Here is a 24857-nt window from a genome sequence, read left to right as displayed (position 1 = left end):
CATGACCCAGGGCATTACTCAGCACTGATGGCTGTCAAAGGGAGAAAGCAAAGGAGAGCAAGAAAATTTATTTTGAAATATGACATTAAAGCAAAAGATTCTTTCCAGTGCAAAAAACAACCTCTGCCAAAAGAGACTCTAAAACCAGAAAATCTAAAGCACCTTATACAATGAATTTCCAAAGGTAAAAGATGATTCAATATAAGTTTATTGCCTAGAGAAATCAAAATATTCATAAAGTCATACTAAAACATAGAAGAATTGACTTTCTTTCTTAATTTTGTAATCTCAAGCTTAATGTCTTTATTCACTAATAGCAATCAAGATTTCTCAAACTGGAATCTTTCTGGGAAGCAGAATTTCTCTGCTGGGTTCCTTGATCCCATGGCATCTTTGTCATGACTTAGTTATCATACAGTTTCACAAGGCAGCCCCAGGTTCTGCAAAATCCAATCTAGAGGCATTGTTTTATTGCCCAAGGTAAAGCAGTCTCCTTTCGTAAACTGAGTGGAATTTGCCCTGTACTGTCATGTTAGGCCTTCTAGTTTCAAATCACCCAGCTGTTACTAATTTGTTATGTAGCTAGTATCTCCTTGTGTTGTATGATCTATAAGCAGGCAGCCCTTCTGCACATTTTTAGATATCAACATGTTTAATAACATATAGCATTATAAAATCTTCATGCAGATATTACAGAACAAAACTGTGACTTGGATGTACTTAAGATTTACTCAAGCTTGTGTTTGGTTTGAAAAACTACTTAGTTCAGCACATTTCTGTATTTAATCCTAGGACATTTGAAGAAATTTTTAATTACTTTAAGTTTTTTTTTTGTTTTGTTTTGTTTTGTTTTTTTTTTTGTAGGTTATTTTGTGGGGTTTTGTTTGTTAGTTTGTTTTTGTTCAAGAGGTACCTCATCTTCCATGTTAATTTTTGTTGTTGTTAAAATAACCTTACATGAGAAGCTGCAAGGAATTTTTTCTTATTCATAGTGCTAGATACAGGATCTGTGATCTTGCCTTCTTATCTTCCTGGCCTACAAAAGATTTGCTGGTTTGGAAAGATGGTTATCTCTCCCAGACTTTCACATCTGGCACCAAGATCAGCACAGATAGATAGAATCTGAAGCAATTTAACCTCTTGCTCTAATTCCAACTTCTGCTGAACAGCCTTTCTTCAGCTGTTCTGCTCCCAAATTAGCTTAGGATTTCTTATGTCATAGCAGTTCTAATCCTACTAGTTAGGGACATATTATCCAGCAGCTGTCCCAGGACAAGATTTTTACCTTAGCCACACATTTTTTTTTCTGCAGAATTCAGAGAAAATTACTGTTTTATTCCATTTTGTAGGTCCATTTTGTATTAGCAACTTCATATTCACTGATGCTGTAACTATGGATGTCATTGTGGATTATTTCTGAAATTGGATTTTTACCTTGAGTAGTCCTGAAGAACAAAACTTCATTTATCCAGATGTGGCCCCTGGCTTCAGATTCTGTAATTTAGCTTTCTTGTTTATATTAAGAGTAAGCTTTAGATTTGCTGCTGATCTCAGTGGGACTTTGAAAGGTCCGTCCTTCTTAGGACTGTGTTTGGATTATGCAGTTTGGTTCCATCATTTTTTTTTTCTTTACTTTTTCCTGCTCCTTTAATTCTCCTCTTGCAATCATGAAACCTTAAAAGTGTAGGCACAGAATATATAACTCAAGAGCATAATCCTTTTCTTGTGATATTTAAGTCACAAATTTTGTATTTTCTATGTTATGTTTATTCCTTATGCCTTTGTCAAATTAGTTTCTATTGGGAACATATAACTTGGGGATTTTTACCCTGCACCAGAGCAGTTAATGACTATGCCTAGTCCATGCTTCCAGCAATTCTATTTGGGATTCTGGAATATACAATAATGAAGCCTGACTATCTCTGGAGTGCTGTGATATTTCCATATGATAAAAAAAAAAAAAAAAAAAGCACAGTTATTCAGGATCAGCTCCTCAGATAAACCTAGTGCCTTAGAACTTTACTTCTTTTAAAGTGACTTTTCTCTAAATCCACTGAGTACTTTAAATAGAAAATAGGGTTGATCCTCAACTAAGGTCTGACACTAAATTCTTGGTGATAGCTCTTTTTATATCCAGCAAACAAAACTCCTTAAATCAATGTAAACTCTCTGAGTAATAGGAATTTTAAGAGTGCCAGTACTGCAGGATAATAAAAACCTGGCACAGAGACATTGCTGTCATGGGGAAATGTTAGGATGTTGCATTAACTAATAACAATAGACGAATTAATCAGTTTTCTTGCTTTTTTTTTTTTTTTTTTGCTACCAGCTTGGCAAACTGATTAAGTTCTCTATTACTGGCTAAGTTAAGGGTTTTATTTTTGTCCTATTCTCTTATATGGCTATTTTATTTTTGACAATACCGTCCTCATTCTATTTGCAGGTTTCCACAGACATCTCACTGTAAGGGTAACACTTGTGATAAAGAACAGTATCAGAATAGCTGGTCCCCCTAGGGATGCATTTGCTCATTCTTTCTATCTGTATCACTTAAAATCTTCAAAGACCAGCTGTACCTGGGTATTAATGCTCTTTCAAGACCATATGTTCCTCTTCTGCATAAAATCCATGTAAGGGGGACGCTTACATAAAAATCTTGCTGCAAATTATTGCCGCATGCTCCTTCTGCAAGGGATAAAGGATAAGGGACAAGCAGGGGCACATGTTTGTAATCAACCCATGGTAGGATACTTGAACAAACATGGGTAGCTCTTTCTCTTGCCTTTCTCCAGCCATCCCCCAAAGTGGTAACTGCTGCCTGGAAATAACTCTGGTCTATTTAGATGAGTAGAAGGGCAGCTCTTTCAGAGTTATCTGTTGCTACGCACACCATACAGATAGGATGGTTACTTGATAAAGGAAAAGTAGATGTCATAGACATGTATCTCACTCTGCAGCATTTCAAAACATATTCAGTGCAAGAATTTTGCCCATGTACTTCCTGTATTCTACACAAGCAAATAAGCCATCATTATTGGTACAGACATAGAAAAATAAACATAATACACAGCCAGCAGGCACAAGGCAATAATTAAAATACCATTTCCAAGTTGTTTGGTTTGCTGGGATTGTTCATCCCTTTAATAATGTTTCTCTATTTTTTATGTGAATTTCCTTATAACTTACCCAGTAGTTATTATTGAAATATAGGCAAGTGGAATACACATCCACTACAAATAAATATGAAAAGATGAAGAATATTTTCATAAACCATCTCCAAATCTTTTTCATATAAACATGGCATATGCAAGCCAGGTGATGGAATTCTTCTATTATCTGGGCTGAAAAGAGTGTGTTAAAAAAGAAACAACAAACTATGTACACTACAGTAACTAGCAGTCTCTGAAAAACACAATAAAGTAATAGGATGGAGGAATATTATTTGAGGATGGAGGAGTTCACCTCTTCCAGAAGATGGCTTTGCATTAAAATGCACAGCACAATGTATCAGCAACTTCAGGACTGCTGCTGAACAAATGGGAGCACTGCCACCCTGCACACGTGATAGGAGGTGAATTTAGCTGTTCTTAGAATGCTTCCATGGACTGCAAAGAAAAAATTTAGCTTACGATATTGAAGGGGGAAGAATCAAAATAACAGCACATCAAAAGCTGCAATGATCTAGAAATGTCTCAAGATTAATGTTGGGTCTGTGCAAGAAGTTTTGAAAAAATCTATGGGAATTCTATATGGGCAATTTCCTTACTAACTTCCTTCTATTTAAGGGTAGTCAGAAAACATAGAAATATCAAGAACAGGTGTTCAAGGTGTCAATATAAAATAGCAGAAAATAAGGCCTTGTTTCATCTAATGAAGGCCAGTTGAGTTCAAATGGCACATAACCATTTCCTAGAATAATGTTTGCTAATGAGATTCAGGAAAATACAGAAAGAGACAAAAGGTGATAAGTGTGTGTACTGTAGATTAGAAGGATAAGAAGTGGAAAGCTTTTTCAGTAATGTTATATACTGAAGCAGAAATGTCTGTCATCCATGTGTGTTAGGTGCATTAACAGATAATTGTTATTTGTACAGTAGGATGACAATGCATTTGTAAAGAGAAAAGCAATGCCTCTCAAAATGAAGTTCTTTGTACTGTACAAGACCAATAGCAAAGCGAATGCAAATTAAATCTTAAGATTTCATGAAGGTTTAGATAACACTTACAGTCAACTCCTCCAGAAATTCATCAGTCTAAAGTTTGGTGTTATTCACCATTATACTCTTTCAATGAGGCAGGTATAAATTTGAAGATGACAGAAAAGGGAATGAGATTCTATGCATTATATTTAATTTAATCATATTCACTTGGATTCTTAGCTATGACCTTGAATTTGGTTATATTTGCAATATAATTCACCAGAGAGAAGATGAGCTTCTGGAGCATTAGATTTGTCATGAGATGTCAGATTTCTACACCAAGCAGGAGGAAGAGTAACTAAGAAATGACATTGGTATTATCCTGATTTTAAATTCATGAAAAGAATAAAATTCCTTACAGCTGGAATAGCATCAGAATGCTTAGACATAGCTTTTTTCTCCTTGCTACTGGAAAACTGCATCCTGCCTCTATGCTGATGATTTTTCTTATTGTGCTTTCCACCCCTCGGGAACTGCTGGTATCAGTGCTGTGTAAGTCATTGGAAGGTTTCCTTAAGGTATAATATCAGTATGTTGTAAAAATGCACAGAAGTCTTTGGTAACTGAAGGTATTTACTATATCACATCATCAGGTGCAGCATAATGCTAAGAGAGACATGCTTTCAGAACTTGCAGTAGTAAGATGGCTTTTAAAAATAATAGGGAGTACTTAGAGATGTTCACATGAAAATACAGGAAGACAAAAGCAGGGTGGATACCATAATAATAACATTTCACAAATGCTCAACAGATGGTATGTATGGTTTCTACATGATAAGATAACCCAAAACTTATCTGTTATAAGGAGTGAATCAAATGCAGAGTGACCCACCTTAGTCTTTGACTTCAGTTTCACAGGGAACCTTCCCTATAAACTGTTGCAGAGCTTGTGGTTTATTGCTGCTGTCAAAGTAAAATGCATAGATTACCAGACTGAATATGTTTTGCAGTGACTGCTTGCAAGTACTGGTCTTCTTCAGAGGTCCACCCATTTTCTTGTACCATCAGTGTACACTAAGATACTTTCAAACTGTCCATGCTGAAAAAAGGTATCTTCAGCTACTTGCGAGGTCACTCACAAAAGTGGAAACATTATTTTTGGCTACATGAGCAGACACGAAACTTGATTTCCTTATTTCCATTTGTATATTCACTGCTATTTCTTTTTTCAGTCACTGCTTAATTCTCTTTGTTTGTCACTCACGTCTAGACAAAATTCTGGTGGCAGAATATCCCATTGACCTGTGTGAAAAGTCAGCTAACTTTGTTCAATGAAATGAGCTGAGCTTCTGTAGTTTGGGAGTGAGAGCAATGTGTATGCTAGAGTGGCTTGGACAGTGGGTTTGCAGATAAGTGAAGGAGGTTTGAGGGTGGCCTTGCTCACCATCCATTGAACAATGGTCTCTTTTGTGTACTCTGGTTTTCAGATCTCAGTAGCAGTACAGACAGTTCTGAGGAAGAGTTTGCACTACTGCAATAAGCCAAACAGATTTGCAGAACTATTTAGGATGCCAGTACAATCTCTATTTATGGATCTGTTAGTTATTTTCCGAAGACTGTCCTTTGTATACACTAGAGGAATTTTCACAGAATTTAAAAGTAAGGTTCTTCAACCAAAACTAAAATAATAAAAAAGAGAACTTTCTTCTCATTGTTTTCTTGCATCCTGTCTTTCTGTTTCAAAGACTGGAAAGTCAATGTACAGCTCCAAAAAAAAATACCATGCTGAGTAAGAAGCATGCACAGTTTCATAACTACTTGGGTTTTCTTTACATGCAGATGGTGGGTAAATTTCTTGGTTGGCAAGACAGCAAGTGAGCACTGAAGCCCGCTGTTGTATCATGAGAAAAAAAGTTTTAGGTTATACTGAGAAGAGTAATTACACTGTAACTGTTATGCAGTGTATGTTGGCACTGTAGCAGTGCAGATCACAGCTTGATAGACCTTGGGACAGATACTATTCAGGTCAGCTCCAGGAAAATGCTCACTGTAAACATTGCTTCCAATATTCGCCAAAATGCATGGACTGAACAATGCTCCTAGACCATCACATGGTATAAAATGGTGACTTTAGCAAAGACTTATTATTTTATGCCCTCTGGGTACATCTGACCCTAACAGGATCTTGCTCATGCTTTGTATGCTTCAGGTAAAGCGTTAGATAATAAGAAAGAACAAGGATGGAGTTCTTTGTTCAGGGTTCAAGGACAGAGTATTAAGGTATAACTTCTTTTAACATATTTTGCTGATTTATTTTTGGAACATCCTAGAAAGTAGAAATATTTAGATTTAAAAGAGCACTAATGTGATCATGGATTTTAAGTTAGAGGAATAAAATATTGTAAAATACTCTATTGTATGTATTTCTGTTATTCTAATGTCTTAAAACAGATCAAGAGAAGCTGATCTGATCAGAAAAATGTCAAATAAGCTGCAATAACAGCAAAAGGTGATTTAAGTCTGCTCACCTTACTAGACAAAATCTTAGTAGTGCATTATTTACTTCACCTACTTCTTTAGCTTAAAAACACAATAACAAACAAACAAACGTAAAGAACAGAAACCAAACCAAACCAACCAACCAAACTAAAAAAAAAACCTCTGTGCACTGTATTAAGTAAGTAATAGTAAGTTGCTCAATTCTCCTCTTTCTCCCTTCTGCTATTAATGCATTTTTTTCCAGGATGTGAGGCATTATGCAATTTGATAGTGTAATATCAAGAGTGCCATAAAGGCAATTTTATTTTTATACTGGGGCAATTAAAAAAAAATAGTCTACTCACAGCAAATTTGGAGCCAGATTACCTATGCCAAAAGTAGCAATAACTGCAGCATAGAAGATAGAATTGATTGTGTCTCAAGAAGAGGGCAGAAAATAGCTTATTTGTTATAAAAATCAGGTTTGTAGCAAGATTGTTGATCTGCACATTAATTTTCCTTGTTTATAAACAAATTACTGGAGACTGGAGAAGTCTGAACACCAGTTAGTAAAAAAAGCTTTTAAATCTGTTTTGTAGCCAAATTTGAAGTAGAGAAAGTATATTAATTACTCAGAATTACCTGTATCTGTAATGAACAGAACCATTCTTCATGATGTATTAGATGGTCTCTAAGGAAACTGCAGAGAAAAACTTATGTACATAATTTCCATATTCCTGAATGTAATCCAACTGTTGATTATTTAATGACACATTTAAAACCTTTATCACATTGTTGTATTGAAAAAAAAAAAAACGTTGTATATTCATTTTGTATTTATTTGGGCCAATATTTTCAAGGGTGAGCAAGAATGTGGGATACCCAGACAAAGATAAAACACATATTCTGAATTAGACTTTCAAAATTGAAGTATTTTTAAAACTTTGGCTCCAGAGTTTCTTTAAACTGATATTTACATTTACACACTCACACATAATGGGAGAGCTTTACCTTCCTGGAATGTTAGGAATGCTACCTCTGCTGTTTTCTTAAAACTAAAAATGCAGTGACTAAAACATCTAATCTTACAAACTCTTAACAGCATGAATAACTTTTACTCTTCAAAATTGGATTGGATTTCACAGAATTTTGAAGATACACACTGTAATTCACTACTGGATTTTGAATCTAACCCACTGTCTTTCACAGGATAGAACACCATGACACTAAGCTAACTATGGCAGAAGCTAACTATGGGTGAAAGCATTGCATTCCCTTATTCTTAGCTGCTCTGCAGCTGATGGGAGCTTCCAGTGTACAGCTGCACCTGTATGCTCTAGTGGCAGCCAGTTGTCTCTCTCCATTGACAACAGTCTACTCCCACCTACAAACACCAAGGCATGGGCCAAGATCAACTCACACATACTGGCATCAACCTCCACCTCCTGAGAGTCTGTCCATCTACCTGCTAGATGCCTCTTAGGATGCTAGATTGAATCCTAGGAAGAAATCCTTAAGCTTTTTGTGGTCATCCTTTCATCATGTTACCCCAAACAGCCATAAAAAGGTTCCCTGCAGCATCAAGCTTTAGTTAGCAGACTTATCTTTCAGTAGCTTTTCATTTCTTAATTCCCACCTACTGAGCTTATTATCTTAAGTTTTATGATCCATCAGGATGTTACAACAGATTGGTATATAACAACAGTATAATCATTTGGGAGCCAGATCTGCAATCTGTACCAAAACTTCATGGATGTTTCCTTACTTAGAAATAACAGGAACATTTGGCATATATTGATACCGACAAGTACTGAGCTCTCGTGGGCTTAAAACCATAATTTAAGATGTGACTATTTCATCTATATTTTAAAAGCCTTGTTTATCACCAGTTTATCATCTATGCTCTTTTTTTCTTGTTGTCATTTTATTTTTTATTCAGGATAGACAATGGAACAAGTAGCTTGCAGTCACCCAGCTTCATGTTTTCATTTAGTTCCACTCCTCCCATGCCTGACAAGAGAAATACTCAACTATTACTAATTACTTATGGGTAGAGTTGATTGATCAAAGTTTGTCAAAGAAAAATTCCGCTTAAAATCAGACAGCGTGTTTTTAAAAAGTTAAATTATTAGCATAAACAATAACCCTCTAATGATCTTCTCTAATAGTTTTGTGTTCCTTTCATTGTAGATTACTGTGTACTTGACTCTAATTATAGTAAATCCTATTACATTAATTCTTGCCGTACTGGTAATCTGATTATCTGTATAGTGTAAAAGTCATACAGATTGTAGTGACAATGACTTATTTCCCAGAAGTGAAAAATAGATTTCATACATGTAGTAAGAGTACAAATATGCAACTCGACATATAAAACTGCCTTCATCTCACATTCTGAACAATTTCAACGTATTCATGCAACATCCAGCTGGCCTTCGGGCTTTACAGTCCCATGGATGTGGAAACATTTCCATTAGGATTTAATCAAAGATATTAATGAACCTAAATCAGAGCCTGAAATACTATCACTTTATAAAAAGAGGCACGCATATATTTTCTGGCACAAGAAGCTCCTGAAACTTTAGTAATACTCTCTCTCATTTTGATTTATTTATCCTGATGTGTACAGCTACCATGCACTGAACTCACTATTCCAATTTTAAAATGTAAAGGAAATGTAGAGAGGTATTATTTCTAGACAATTGAGTACAGTCTCATGAATTGGTCTTCTTTCTCTATTTTTTCACAAAGGTTCTATAATGCCTACCACAACAGTTCAACAATTCAGAAATACAACTCCGATTTTTATTTATTTGTTTGTTTGTTTGTTTTCAGAATGCCACACCCTTACTTCAAGGAACCATCATTATTCCCCGCTTTTCCTAGTTTCCCCTTTTCTTTTAAGAGTTGTGTGCTTGGAGACTTTCCCATTGGGCATATCATCTGAAAAAGAAAGTTACTAGCAGCTTTACATTCCAGAACAATAGCGAAGTCACATCAGAATTACATACTCTCTCAGCTCTAACAATATGCAGTTAGCAAGACTAATTAATTAGATCTTTGTGTACCGAAGTTGTGATGTGGTGCAGATGGTAATATATTTCTTAGAGTCTTTTATGGGAAGTGATGCTACTTACGCTTCTTTTTCTGTTGCATCTCACATTGAAATTGTGCGCTTGGTGATTTCTTCCCTCCAGTAGTTTTCTACATGAATAATCTGTATCAGAGAGCACTAATGGAATTCATGCATACGCTTATCTTTTTCTACATTAAGCTTATTTTATCCTGTGAGAGGGTCATGTCTGTCAGGCATAATGTGATATTTGGATAATTTTGACTTAAGGTGCTTTTCTTTTTTTTAAAGTAATGTCTTAGAACTACAAGTTTGCAAGAAATAGGTACAAGTACTGAATAGACGGTGCCAATGGATCCACTTTGCACTAGCTTGAATTACTGGCTTTAATAGCACTTTTACTTGTAAAATTTGATAATAATAGTATAAAGGAGTTCCACATCAGACCCAGTAGAAAAGCACTAAGACTGTCCACACAGGACAATAGTTCTGACTACAGAGACACCTGCTTGCTTGCAAGCTTCTTTTAAAATGTTAATAGCATATTCTAGGAAACCTATTATTATTGACAATCTGAAGTTAAGTAAAATACATTAATTCTGTGAAGAGATTTGAGGAAGAAGAAAAGATGTACAGGTACATCTGATGTACCTGTAGATTCTAAGGCATATTTTGTCCCAGAAAGAAAGTGGGACATACAAAGCCTACACATTACATTGAAATGGCAAGAAAATATTTTTCAATACCTGTCTTGCCTGAAGGATCTGCATTAATGTTGTTAGTAAAAGGGAATCTTTATTAATATTACGATTATAATTGACCAACTGTGAAAATTAACAGAACCAGTCCTAAAAAGTAATACCATGAAAATTAACAGAACTATACTGAAATGTAATGCAGAAAAAGAACTCTTCTGGTAAAGGGAAAGATTTAGATTAAATTGGAGTCTATTTGGAGATCAGAAGTCTAAAGTCACGTTTTAATGTAAGTGTAGCATCACGGCCTGGGATGTTACAATGCCACTTCACCAATGGAGTTGTGTAATAAGAAGTTCTTGAATCATATGAAATACCACAGGAGAACAGAACTCAACATGCATATCTCAAGATTTTTTAATTGATCATTAGAGTAAAAGTCAACAAGGAGAACAGATATATTCTAACAAACAAAATATTAATTATTCCATCTACACTGTAGCAACGGTATTGAAAAATAGATGGAATGGCCAACGTAATATTATGAAAAATCCCTTTTTTATATAGGCCAAAGCTATATAGTTAAAGGTTAAGACAATTCAAAAATGCAAATAAAAGATTGCACTACCTGCAATCTCCTATTCTGACAATATTAAGATTAAAAAAAAAAAAAAAAAAGACTGGCATAGTTTAGGATGAAACCAGTGTTAGAACACCGTTACGCTCCCTTATTATTATGGATGGGGCTGTGAGCAACCTGGTTTAGAGGGAGGTGTCCCTGCCTATAGCAGGGGCTTGGAACTAGGTGATCTTGAAGTTTCCTTCCAACCCAAACCATTCTATTATTCTATGATTCTTAGCTGCTTTGCAGCTGATAGGAGCTCCCAACGTGCAGTGCATCAATGGCATGCTCTCAGTGGCAGCCTATCTGTTTCCTACTGTTGACAACAGCCCACTTCCTACAAACACCAAGGCATGTGTCAAGACCAGATCACACACGCTGGCACTAATCTCCACCTCCTCAAGACCTGTCCATCTACACGACTCACTATGCTAGCATAAACTTACTATCACGAGTGGAATTTGGGCCAACTACACATCTATTCAAATGTAGCACTCATACAAATGTTGTAACTTTCTGAACGAGTGGTTTGTTCTTCTGGAGGCAAGAAGTGCATTAGGAAGTCATAGAAGAGACAGGCTTCAGAAGAAACAATGGCACTGGGGACTGTAAGCAATAGATATATTACAGAGTTTGTCCTGAAATAAAATCTGCAGTTCAGTTACCCACGCAAATAAATTTAAGAAACAATTACAGCTCTGCATGGTCTTGTACTGAAAAAAAAAAAAGAAAAGAAAAAAAGAACTGACTATGTTAAACTGAAGTAATGAAATAGGACATTAATTGTTTTTAAATGTATGCTAGGTTCAAGAAACATACACAGCTTTCAGCATTCTGTAGTGAAGAAGAGTGTATCTCACTTTGCACACGGATATCTACTGTATAAATTATGGCCTAAGCTCAGCTAAAGGGTCCCCATAGCCTCAGAGATAACAGAGGGATATCTGGGTGCTTACCCTAATCTGGAAGCTGCTGACTGACTGCTTTTTAAAACAGGCTTTTCATCTGAAAGGCAAGAAATACAGGATTGTTTTACTCTTTTAGCTATATAAAGGACACATACTTAAAAAACAGTGTTCTGAAAGAGATATATAATGGAGCAGAACTAAGAACAAACAGCTATGAGGGAAGAAGAAATAATGGCAATTAAAATTAGAGAATTACATTATATCATTAATTTATTGGTCTCTGCAACACACATGAAGAGCTAAGGATAATATATTAACTGTAAAAAAGTTAATTCATTAGAATTAGATTAAAGAGTAAAATCCTTGAAAACTATAGAGCTAACTGAAAAAAATAATTATTTTTCAAATTTAAAAAGAATTAGGAAGTCCTACTTAATGAAGAGTGGGAATCGTATAACAGGCTTAAAGTTGTTGAATAAAGATTTGAATGTGTAGCCAGGTTCCATTGTTCAATCTTTATGCAAGCTATTGTTGGCACATTTCTTAACACTTTAGTATATGAATGTTTAAAATAAATTTATGTTCCAAATCTCCCATTGTAAAAATGGGAAAAGCAATATTTGGGGACTCTCAGTGCTTAGCTGCTTCTCCCTGTTTTACCAGCTTTCAAATCAAATTTCCATCCATTGAACCCTTAGATTGTCTTATCTAAGATATTTCTGCCACTACTAACAGATTAAGACTGGGTTTTTACTTCAAGAATTTATTTGTGAGATAATGATAATATGTATCTCTTCTAACTGACAGGTCTAACAGGCACAACATTAAAACTGAAATATGATATGAAAACCAACACAGTCTCATCATTCTTAAAGTCTGTATTTCCTAGCATTCCAAGGTGTAAATGATTTTCTTAAGAGGACTGCATGAGTGTAAATGAATATTTCAATTACACTGTAGCTACCATTCTGCTAAGAGTGGTGAGAGCAAAATCCAGCCCACACTCATGCTCTCATAACTTCTGTAGGCAACAGGCATTTTTTCAGCGAAGTAATGACTGGATGAACAGCAGGGGAAAACAATGTGTTGGTTTTACAAAGGCAAACAAAGATCTCTACAGGTTTTCAAACTGCTTTGAAGTTCTGTCTACAGAAGATAGTATACTATTGTCATTATGTAAAGACAAAAATTAATCCCTCCTCTTTACTGTTCCTAATCATTTCAATTTAACCATCCCTCATTGCTTTTAATATCACATCTCCCAAAAGCCAAAGAACCCATCAGTGATATCTTGTGTGGCATAGACGTGCAGGCTGGGCACTGAGCTAGCAAGTGAATTTTAAATTCATCTCTGACAGAGAATTTGTACACATCTCATTTCTAGCCGAAAATGCAAAACCACCTGTATCATTAACCATAGTAATACAATTCTTATGATACGCTTGTAATTCAGATCTGATGTTTACAAGTAAAATATTTACCTTTCTGTACTACAGCATACTACAGTCCAAGTGCACATATTACACATAGAAAAGGAACAAAAAAATCACCAAAATGCTCATCTCTTAGCCTCAAAGTGACAGTGCTGTTCACAGTATTTTTTCCAAGTTGATAGTGTCAACTGGGACATCTACTCTAGGCAAGTATCACAAGCTGTCCATATTATACACAGTTCACTTCAAATATAATGCCTCCTATTTATTTTCATGGAAAGTACAACACATACAAAGAGTACAAGAACTGTATTTGATAGAGCAAATTCTTAGCTTTCTCACTCTTTTTCAACATGGACTCTACCATTAGCTATGCACTTTCACCAGTGATGACCAAGAGCCTGCATGCTGTGCTCAAAAAAACCTGTACCAGCAGAGGTGACCCACTGTCACCACGGCTGAAAAGCACCACCCACCACCTCATGTGCTCACATCCACTGTTTGGTCTCCATAGAACTTCAGCAAGAGTCAATCAGTGTCAATGGGTACCATTTATTTTTTTTTTTCTCTCATGAAGAAATTCAATTCCAGACTTCTGCTTCATATGCACTTCCATGTCAGACACCATTCTGTCAGACTGCCCCTCTGCTGCCATCTGGCACACGGCAACAACATGTAATGGAATATTGGTGGGAAGGTTCAGCCTCTGCTGCCGTACCACCAACATCCAACTCTGACATTGTGGGCCAGCATAATAAAGTAGGAGGCATTACTTTTGGAGCAGCCCTATATTTTACAGCATCTTAACAAAAAGTTGTCGCTTCAGCATTGATTTGCTCTTATTTGTATTCTGCAAAATATCTACATAATTTAGGAGTCCTGGAACAGCCAAAATATTCCAGATGATATCAGGGGACCTTAATCTTCCCCTGGTCTGACAGTTTGGAGGAAGGAAAAGAAGTTTCTGCATTAAAACACTTAACAACTGTCTCTCAACAGATGTATCAGAACATCTTCTACAGAATATTTTAGAAAAAAACAGAGCCATTTCAGTGGATTTATCTTGTTACTTGAGATTGACAAGGTTTCAGATGTGAGTTAAGGATAATTTGGAGCTTCTTGTCAGGGCACAGCCACCAGCTATCTCTAGCCATATTTCCAAGTGCTGTTTATCAACAGCCCCGTTTCATTTCAGGGACATCTGCTCAGAGATGGGTCTCTCTGATGTTTACAATGAATTCCAAAAGCACTCATCAAGAGCCGGACTTCTAGAGCTCTCAGTGCAGAACTTGAAGAGGGCACAAACCAAATGAAAGTTGTAATGATAACGGTCACACGTAGGGCTACCACACAGTCATGTTTTCAGTTACTTTTGCTGAAGAATCCAGAGGTGCACATTCCTCTACAAAACATTTGATACTTTTAGTTTCACTGTCTAATTTTTTGACATGCTTCCGCTTTTGTCAGGTGGGGAAAAAAAGAAAAAAACGGTGTGTGGGGCTGCCATCTCTTTCCTGTGAGCTCACTAGTCTTTTTCTAGGTGTCTTCACATCCCCATCAGTTTTGGGTCTTGCAGAGGTGGGTGCCGCTTTGGGAAGCTGCCCTCCCACCACCTCATGCTGCGTAAGGAGGCTCGGTTGGAAGCGCCGCCCTGCCCTGCCACCCCAGCATCCTCACCTCACCTTCATCCCCACTTTCACCTCCTCACCTCCATCCTCACCTCAGCCTTCACACTCAACTTCACCCTCACCTTCGCGTTCAGCCTCACCTCACCGCACCTTCGTCCTCACCTCAGCTCCACCTAGGGCCTCGCCTCGCCTTCGCCCTCGCCTCACCTCCATCCTCCGGTCACCTTCACTGTCCCACCCTCACCTTCGCACTTTCCCTCGCCGCACCGCGGCCCTGCCGCTGGCCCTCACCTCACCTTCCCCCTCGCCGCCTCCGCAGCGCCGCCCAGGCGGGTAGCGCGGCGTTTCCCCCCCGCCGCTCGGCGACCGACGGCCGCGAGCGTCCGCGCGGGGCGGGAGGGACAGACCGGGAGGCACGGGGCCGTTCCGGGCGCTGAGGAGATCGGGGCCGGGCTGCGGCATGGCGCCCCGCTGATGGCGGGAGGGCAGCGCCGCGACTGCGCCACATGGGCGGGGGGGAGAGCCCAGGTAGCGGGGCCGGGCAGCGGGAGCGACGGGGCAGGGATGGCGGGGAAGGGGGGGCCCGCCGGGCCGGGGGGGGGCGCGGGGGGCAACGGCCCGAGAGGGGACGGAGCGGGGAGGGGGGCGGTCGGGCCTAGCGAGAGGCGGCGCAGGTGAGGAGGGGGCGAGCGGCCTGCGGCCTCGGGGCGGCGGCGGCGGGGGAGAGGGGGAGCGGCAGGTGCGAGCGGGGGGCTGCGGGCGGGCAGCGAGGCTGCGGAGGAGGAGGAGAGGAGCGCGGGCCGGGGGGAGGGCAGAGCGCGGCGGGAGGCGGAGGAGCGTCAGCTGGAGCGCGGATGGCGGGAGCGCGGCGGGAGGCGGAGGAGGAGGAGGAGGAGGAGGAGGAGGAGGAGGAGAGCGTCAGCGGGGGGCAGAGATAGCGGGAGTGCGGCAGGAGGAGGAGAGCGCGAGCCGGGGGGGCAGAGAGCGAGGGAGCGCGGCAGGAGGAGGAGGAGGAGGAGGAGGAGGGGAAGGAGCGACGCAGGGACGGCAGATGCCTGGAAATAAAAATTTGATGATTGCATGCAGCGGCTGGAGAGACTCTGTCGGTGGCGGCGGCGGGGACGCGGCAGGGACAGGGGGGGCGACGGCAAAATGAAGTATCAGAAATACCTGACTGTCTTGCAGATGGCCATAGGGGTGACCGCCTCCAACAGGGGCAGTCTGATGCCCTTAAAGAGGAAGCTGTGGTGAGTAGGCACCGCGGGCGGCTCTGCGGCCGGGCCGGGACGGGCGGGCGGCGGCGGCGGCCGCGTTTCGCCGTGCGGGTCCGCCGCGGGCCCGGGGCTGCCGCGCGCTCCTCCGGGCGGGACGTTCCCGGCGCGGGCGGCGGCCGCCGCCTCGGAGCGCCCCGAGGGAGCTGTCCGCGCCTCGGCGGCACAACGGCCCGCGCTCGGCATCCCGCGGGGCGCTGGCGCGGCCGGGAAGGCGCCGCGCCCGGCGTGCGGGGCGCTCCCACGGGCGGCACCGAGCCCGAGCCTCCCTGCGGGCCGTGCCTCCCTGCGGGCAGGTGGGCCGGGCGGCGGCGCGGGCCTCGGTGCGGCGGCGTGCGGCTGAGATGCTGAAATGGACTTTCCCTCGACTCGCTGTCGGCGTTGTCGTGCTCGCCGATGGGTGTGCTGAACCGATTTTTCTGGCCGAATCAACAATACGTTATGAAAAATGTATTAAAGCGTAATTGTGTAATGTGGGTGAGTAGGGCAGCGACAGGCATATGGCACTGTGCTGCTACCCGGCACTCGCTGACGGGAGCAGGCCCTGCCGGCTGCGCGGAGGCACCGGGATGTGCCGCCAGGACGGGCTGCGAGGTCCGTGAGCTCGGGCTTTTTGTGAGGGAACTGCCGAGAACAAACGCACAGTGAGAATGCCTTTCCTCGAAAGGACAAAGTGGTTCCGGTGGAGATGGCCCCGTGCTTTCTTTCGCTGTACTTGAATGCTCACGGTGAAGGGAAGTGCCATAGAAGGCATGGTAGGTCATGCTGCTTAGAGGGACACCCTCTGCAGGGACAGGGCTGTTGGCATGTCGGCAGCCCCAACAAATACAGGATTCTACAATGTGCTTTTCCTTCCCCCCCATACCCCCGTGTTGCCACATACACAATATCAAGGAAATGCATCCCTTGCAGGAGCGATGTAAAGCTAATAAGCTCTGTCATTAGTTCTGAATCTTGCTATAAAACAGATTGCAAATCCATTTCTATTCACTGTAATGCACAAGATCAAATGTAGTCTTCTGTAGGCAAAAATATGTTGTCATGCAGATAAGTTTATTACATTTAATCAAATCAAGAGGTTTTATAGTATATTCAGTGGTTTGATTTTGATTATGTAAGTTACATAAAGTGCTACCACCGTACCTGTTCTGTTCTCCTCCAGTGCTTTTCTTGCCTCTGTGCAGCAGCACATCCATTGATACATTACTTCTTTTGACAGTCTAATGATGTGTCATACAACGCTAGCACTTGTTCTTGTTTCCTCTGTCTTCTTGGAAACGTTTTGTTTTATGACACGTTAACGTGTGACTATTTACATGTACTTACTTTAAAAGTCTGAAAGGCCTTCTTCACTCCTTGAGGTGATGTCTGCAGCTAGAGTTAGATCAGCTCTGTACTGCCTGGTTTTCTGGCAAAATTCTGTGCTTTTTGGGGGATATCAAAGCAATGGAGTGGATCCCCACTGCTGTGTGCTAAGAGCAGTGCATTTCGTAACGTTTGTAACTTGCCTCAGTATTGCTGCAGTGGTAGGCTTTGTGGAGATTTAGTTAGCTAAGAGTGTTAGGGAGAAATAAGATCATTTCCTTTTTAATTTTAGGGATATCTATGGATTATTTAAGGTTTGGAAGCATATCTCTAGGATGTTGTTGTTAGTAGGTGACATGATATTATGTAGTCACTTTTTCTTTGAGAACTTTAATAGCATTAGGCATTATGAGAATTTATGCTCATGTAAGAACTACTGTTCTCTGATGCATTTAGAGAAGCGCGTAAGGATACTTTATCATTTATTTTGGGTTTTTTTTGAGCTTAGTCTGTGTCAAATAATCCATTAAGAAAAAGTGAATATTAGAGACGTGAATAGATACTGTTATTACCAGAATCAATGTGATATTAGAGTGTATTTCCAACACAGAAAGCAAAAGTGCATTCTAGTACTGAATCACTGAGACTCTCCAAGAAGCGTAAACAAGATGTATAATCGACCAATTTTGTAATCAATGGATGCCGATTTTCATTTGTTTTTGTTTAGCTTAAAGAAAACAGCGACAAAAAAAAAAGCATTTTGTTTAACCAGTCAGATTCATAAATTCTTTGATATGTTGGTACATACTGAAAGTGGAGGCAAAAGGCGTAATTTAATAAAAAAGGGTTAAAATACTCATCTTTTTGTTGGTTGAGATAATCCACCTGAATCCTACTGAATGAAAATGAAAAAGGTAACAGCAATGGTTTATTTCTTTATGGAGCATCTGTCACTCCAATTTCCTTCTACTTTCCTCCCCAGAATCCAAGTACTGTCCCTGATGTACAAAAGCAGAGTTAGGAATGAAAACAAAAAAAGGTGGATGCCCACGTCTCATGATGAGTTAACAATAAATTGGTGTAAACTGTCTGAGTATAAACCAGAAAACGGCCCAGAACAGATGCTGCAGGCTTGCTGTGGGAAGTGGTGTAGATGGAAATTTGACTGCACTTAATGCGGAGCTCGGTCATTTTGTGGTGAGGTTTGTTGGAGGCAGTGATGTGTTGGAGTGTTGGACCTAGTGATGAAGGAACTTGCTGGAGTCTAGAGCTGCTGATTCAGACCTGTGTTTGTGAGGCATTGTAATTTAATACGTAGGAACCAGATGAGATGAGTAGGATATTCTTAACAGTCTTGCTGTATCTGGATGCAAAAAAGTGCTGTCATAATGCTGCCAGTTAGCAGAGTCTAACAAGTCAATAAGCTGTCTTCATTCAGAGCAGGATCCTCCTTCCAGCTCAGGGCAGAGGCAATATGAGAAGCTTGCAGGCTGTGATGAGCTTCTTCCTGGACAGATTTTCTTTTCTGAGGCTGTATGATAATACTTTTTTGGAGTACTACCTTTATTTCTCCCAGAGTAGGGTTTTACGTGATGTGTTATGTTTAAAACGATTACAAGAGCTGCATAATTATTATTTCCTGCTGAATTTCTAATTTCTGTTGTGAAAAAGGTTATTTCACTGAGTTTTTCAAATCGTAAAACCTTCATTCTGGCACTGAGATTTTGCTACAGCTGTTATTAGAGAAGCAGAATCAAAAATTGGGGATATGCTGGTTTGCACCTTGAAAACTGTACGGCACTTTCTTTCACCATGATAAGACAACCCAGAACTTCATTGGTCAACATCTGTGATAGCTTTTATTATTATTTTTATGGGTGAGAGCAGCATGGGTCAGCACCTTAGCTAATATACTCAAGAAAAACTAACTGCTGACCTGGGAGCACCTTTAGACACTAATCTGACATCAGTATTTACAGAAATACCGATATCTACAACTGGAATGCTTTTAGAATAGGAAACAATAAATAATGTATTTAAAGGGAACAATACAAATGCACAGTAAATTCTTACCACACTCACAATAATTTTCTCTCCCAAAGGAAGAAGGAGCAAGCCAAAAAGAAAACAAAAACAAAAACAAACAAAAACCCAGAATATTTTCTAGCAGCTCTAATAGTCCTCACTGATATTCTCGTGTGTCTTCAAGCATTTATCTCTGCCTTGAAAGGCTTCCTCTGCTGGGGTCTGCTCCCTCTGGATCTCCATGGTGCAAACGAGTGTGGAGTCACGAAAAGGCAAAAAGCTCAGTTACTGATGTGTTTTTGTTACCAAGAATGTTATGGAAATGGCTGAGGCTATCCATGGTGATGTTTCTGTGTCTTTTTTAGAGTGATGGATAGTTGTCTGAAGTAATCCTTAGGTTACAGAGAAGCCTGCAGAAGCAGAGTAGTACAGAATTTGCATTTTGACGGGTCTAATTGGTGCTGTTGTTAAGTGAGTGTGTGATTTGGCAGGCTGGATGTTAACCATAGCTGCTGCTTGTAAGATGTGCATGGGCAAATTTATTTTTAAGCATATGAGTAAACTTGCCTGCAATCATTGTCGGCATTAAGCATTGATCTGAACGCTTGGTTGAGTGTTTGTGTTCAGGCTGGGGTCGGATGTGAAAGTTCAGGCTCATAGCAAAGGATGCCTATTTTATCATTAGGACCATCCCTAGGGAGAAAAGTGTCACTGTTAGTTTATGTTCCATGTAGAAACATAGCTAGAAAAAGCAAATGTCATTTCTGTATAGGAGAAATAAAGCATCAAAGATTCAGCCTCTTGGGCGTGGCTGCAGAAGTATGTGGAAAAACACACATCACCAGAATGGATTTTATCCATTTTTGATTATTGCTTCTGTTAATACTTGTTTGAAATGGGAATAGTAGTCTCAGTTTAGCCCACTGTAAAGATTTGTTGGTGATGCAAATTAATTGATACTTTTTTTTTTTTTTTTTTTTCCTGATGAAGGTGGGAAGCTGTGCTTAGTAGTGAAGATATTTGCAGAGATATACAAATATTTTTCACAGTGGGGGACTGTTCAGGTTTACCAGTAATTGTTTTATATTAGGCTTTTTCTTTTTTAATCAGAAACTAACAGTGAATGACTATAAATTTTAGGTCTTCCAGGCAAGCGGGAGTGAGTTTCAGCTTTTCCACTGTTTGTTGGAGCCAGAAGGCATACTGGCCACATTCAGCTGCACCCAGCGGACATCTCTGTCGTAGTGGGGAAGCCTGTCTTCTCATCAGACACAATTACAGACAATTCACACATTTCTCAGTAGAGATCTGTGTAACTACTAGAGACAGAAGTTTCAGACTCGCATGACCACCTGCAGTAACCATTTGCTACAGATACCTCAGCACTTTTTAATAAGATGGGTGGACAACTTGCAGGATATGAGAATCATAGTGATTGATTATGACACTGAGTCTTGTTGAGGATATATATTTGCCAAAGATTTGTTCTCTCTATATTATATTCAGAAAACAAATACAGAAATTGTTTCAGTCCACAAATTATTCAATTATTCGGATACTGCTCTATAAAATTGTTCAGAACTCTACATCACTAAATAATGAGCTTTAAAGTCTCTTGAGTCTAACTGCTCTCTCTAGAAAATTAACATGACATTAGTTTAGCTATTTCAGCCAAAACAGAACTTTAAAAAAATGTTAGGTAATATTGAAGCTTGTTATAAATAGCAGTTTTCTGCAAGTAAAATATAAGTAAAGTTTTTAATAGTAACTGAGGTATGTTTCATAGATTACATCTCATTAGATTACAGTGTGCATTGAGGCATTAGCCCTTGATGTGGACAGTGCACCCTGATGTAAATGTTGATCAGTATTTTGTTAGGCTAATCCATTCATCAGTGGAGCACACACACTAGAAGTGTCTTCATGTTTTTGCTTATTTTTCCAACTTGAGAAATAATTCAGTCACAGTTACGTAATGTGATGTCTGATCAGGAACCAGCAAGGTCAGAGTAACTGTTGTAAGAATTGTGGAGAATAAACCGGAGTCTCTGGCTCAAGGTGGGATTTACAAAGTCATTCCATTTTACCGAATAAAATTTCCAGGATTGGTGTGCCTTGATTTGAGAATCCCTGGATGAGCCACGTTAGAAAGCTGTTATGTTTCCACAGAATACTGAGGACATTCTTTGATAAACAAAACCAATGCATTTCCAACAAGGCATCTAGAGTCATCCACTCCTTTCAGAGCTCTGGAGTCAATTTTTTAAGTGCCTAGGCTTCTCTCAAGATCTCATTCTTAAGCTTTGAATCAAGAGTGCTTGCATGAAGTTGTTGATGAGTTGCAGACACTTTAAAAGGAGAAATCTTCCTGCCTTAACTGGTGATAATTCCTCTATGCCCCTGTACTACAGCCAGTGATTTAGCAACTCTCTTAGTAGTTTTCTATTAATTAAATAACACAAATAAAATATGAAGGAAAGATGTAATGAAATGTAGCAACTTTCATTAATAATTCATTATTTTTTTTTAACTTGAGGTTCAGATGCCAGAACCATAGTACTACAAAATAGTTTCAGTGCTCATTTAACAAACAAACAAACAAACAAACAAACAACTCTACTTCTCAAGTTACAATGGAAATGATGGGGACAGAAAGCAAGATAGAAAAGTAAGAATTTAAAAATCTGTCTTTCAGTTCTATGCAAAAATGAGTTTCAACTCAAACTCAAACACTTTGAGGCTTGTCTTGTGAATTGAAACCAATATTCCCATTTATCTTGCAACCTCATAGTCTTCATTTTGGAGTCTTATTCCTTGTGGAATTTCCTAATGCCTGAAACAGTTGCTATTGCTGTACTGCACCAATGTTATTGAAATTCTTGAGGGTTTTTTTGCTGCTTCCTGTGTTCCAAGAGGGTGGGTGTCATAGATCCAGTTCTGTCTCAGGTTTTTTAGCCTCCCTTTGCTAAAGCTAGAGGAGTAGCAGAGGCACTGGAGGAGCTGGCATTTCATTTCTTTACTATTGCCCCAAAGTTTCTCCATCAGCCATAAAGTCAAAAACGCACCGTTCTGTATCTGTGGATATCTTACAACAGTAAGCTTCAAGATTTCCACTGATGAAACTGATTTGATCTTTCTTTAGTTGGTTAAATATTGCTTTATTTACTTGTAAGGACACATTGAAGTTAATAATGTTATAAAAAAAGCGAGTCTTTGAATTGTGATATTCCTTCCTATGAAATTATACTTTGAAAGTTAAACATGGTTTTTAGAACAGGATTTGGAATTATAGAAGCTAGTAAGTAATCACTGTCATCTGTTCTCCATCAGAATGAATGATGGATGGATTCCAGGGGCAGCAAGTTCTGCTCCTCTCTTTCATTCTTTTTCAAGTGCCTTTAAAGAAGGGATCTCGTGAGTAGAAGGGCCTTCAAAATGCATCATTAGTTTAGTTCTTTGTAAAAACTGTGTGACTTTGATTAGCTTGTTATTTTTACAGGCTTTCTTTCACTTTATTTTATTATATATATTTTTAAGGCTTCTTAGTATGAGAATTTAAATAAATATACATCTAAAGGCCCCAGACTGAGTGGTTTGAAATAGAAAAGAAAATTAAGAAAAGCCCAGTGCAGCTTACGGTTGTTCAAAAATATTTCTATTAAATGTGAGGAAGAACGTTATTATTAAGTCATTAAGCATTTAATTGGATGGAGGTACAGGTGAGGACTAAATGACCCAGGTGACATGTATTGAAATAGGCAACCCTCACAGATTTTCTGGGGGGAGAAAAAATCCAGACTTAACTGTAGTGAAGGCAGTGCATCTCTCTGTGGGCTCCATGGTCAGTGTGCGGTTGGATTAAGTACATTTGGATTAACTTTATCAGAAATGTTTGCAGAGCTCCATTATGTGTCCAGATGACATTCATACAGTCAAAATGTACAATCAGCATAAATGTCACTTCTTGTCTGTGAACAGGACTCGTGACAGAGCAGCTGACTTTTTTGGGAAGTTTGTTTTTATGATTCTTTAAGACATTTCAGCAGGAAATCTGTGGTGTTGATTTGGTTTCTGTGTACAATTCCATTGCAACAGCAGCTTGGCGTCTTTCTCAGAACTTACCCCATAAATAATTTCACCAAAAAGTCTGGTGTTGTCTGAGCAGGAAGTTTATGCATTTCTGAATATTAGTTATGTAACGATTCAGAAAATTTTCTTTCCTCGCAGTTGAAAGTTCAGGAGTAAATTGACCCAAGGGGAAAAATATTAATTTGGAAATCACAGCAAGTCAACAAAAATGAGGGCTTTTGTAAATTGAATGAGAAATTTTAAAATCTCTTTCTTTTTTAATTTACAAATTTTGTTCCTGTAACTTTTGTCTCTCCAACCTCTTACAAATGTGCATGGAGATGTTTTATTCCAGCCATGAAACAGTGTAGACCCCAGGGTTCTCCCACTCACACAAGTATATTCAGGCTGGGTATTTTGTATTTTGTACTTGGAATTTTGTGTTTCAAGTGTTAGCATGGCCCACTCTGTGCAATGTCTCTTGGTGGTGATGTGTACCTGTAAAGGCACACCTGTCCTCTTCGTTTGTAAAAGCATTTATGTATATACTGGAGCCATTAATTCCAAGCTTGAAAACAGAAATCCAAAAATATATAGGAATCTTAATGGTTACAGGGAAAATCACTGAACTGTTGTTGTCTACAGCCTTGGGCAATGCAAAAAAGGTGTATATGGATATATGTGTGCACACATGTTTCAGTGGCCTCTTACGCCTGCAGCTGAGGAAAAGAAGAAATGTAAACCTGCAAAAGAAGACTTTTTAGGTGCATGTATTTGCTGAAACGCAGCACTCGTTTTCCTAATGTGGTGTCAGACTGACTAGGGACTATTTTGCATTTAAAATATTGACCTTTTGAAACTTACTATATTTAGTTAATTGTTAACTCCATTTACAATTACTCATTAACAACTTTCAACAATCTGGAAGTATGGGGAGCTTACTCAAAATACTTCAATTGCAAGCTCCTCTTAGAACTATATTTAGATGACCAATGTGATGAAAAACCTTAAAAACTATAGTTTTAATTACCTCTACAGCTGTAGTAGGTCCTTTTCATTTTGTTATTTCTCACCATCATTCTTTGCTAGAGCACTGAAGTGCCATTAGTGCTTAAACTGGAAAAGGTCAAAAGCCAAAATCTGTCAGGCTCCCTTTGGTTTAACCAACAGACAGCAACACGTATCACAGGACACAGTTTTTAAATTGAATTA

General features: G+C 39.3%; 1 protein-coding gene and 1 long non-coding RNA gene across 8 annotated transcripts in view; one reads left to right on the top strand and one right to left on the bottom strand.

The window, feature by feature from the left end:
* The window catches only part of TJP1 (tight junction protein 1), a 190454-nt gene that overhangs the window by 15921 nt on the left and 149676 nt on the right, over positions 1 to 24857 (top strand). For 3 of the 7 annotated variants that reach the window (XR_016470325.1, XM_090148765.1, XM_090148764.1), the window contains exons 1-2: positions 15390 to 15504; positions 16063 to 16223. The exons of 1 other annotated variant lie outside the window; for it this stretch is intronic. Coding sequence is in view for 5 of the 6 variants with exons in the window: in XM_090148765.1 (XP_090004891.1) it covers positions 15451 to 15504; positions 16063 to 16223 (215 nt within the window). In the remaining variant the exon portion in view is untranslated. Of the gene's footprint in view, positions 1 to 15388; positions 15505 to 16062; positions 16224 to 24857 lie in introns of those variants that run through there. 3 more of the 7 variants (XM_090148766.1, XM_090148768.1, XM_090148767.1) reach the window with 3 other exon arrangements.
* LOC149916249 (uncharacterized) lies at positions 8865 to 16284 on the bottom strand. The gene is made up of 3 exons (XR_016470330.1): positions 16147 to 16284; positions 11964 to 12012; positions 8865 to 9834 (listed from the first exon to the last, which is right to left on the bottom strand). It is a non-coding gene; the product is annotated as an uncharacterized LOC149916249 (long non-coding RNA).

This window comes from Phasianus colchicus, chromosome 12 (assembly GCF_987193195.1).
Source record: "Phasianus colchicus chromosome 12, bPhaCol1.hap1.1, whole genome shotgun sequence".
Taxonomy (NCBI): Eukaryota; Metazoa; Chordata; class Aves; order Galliformes; family Phasianidae; genus Phasianus; species Phasianus colchicus.
The sequence above is the reverse complement of the archived record's forward strand: the minus strand, read 5'-3'. Positions and strand labels throughout refer to the sequence as shown.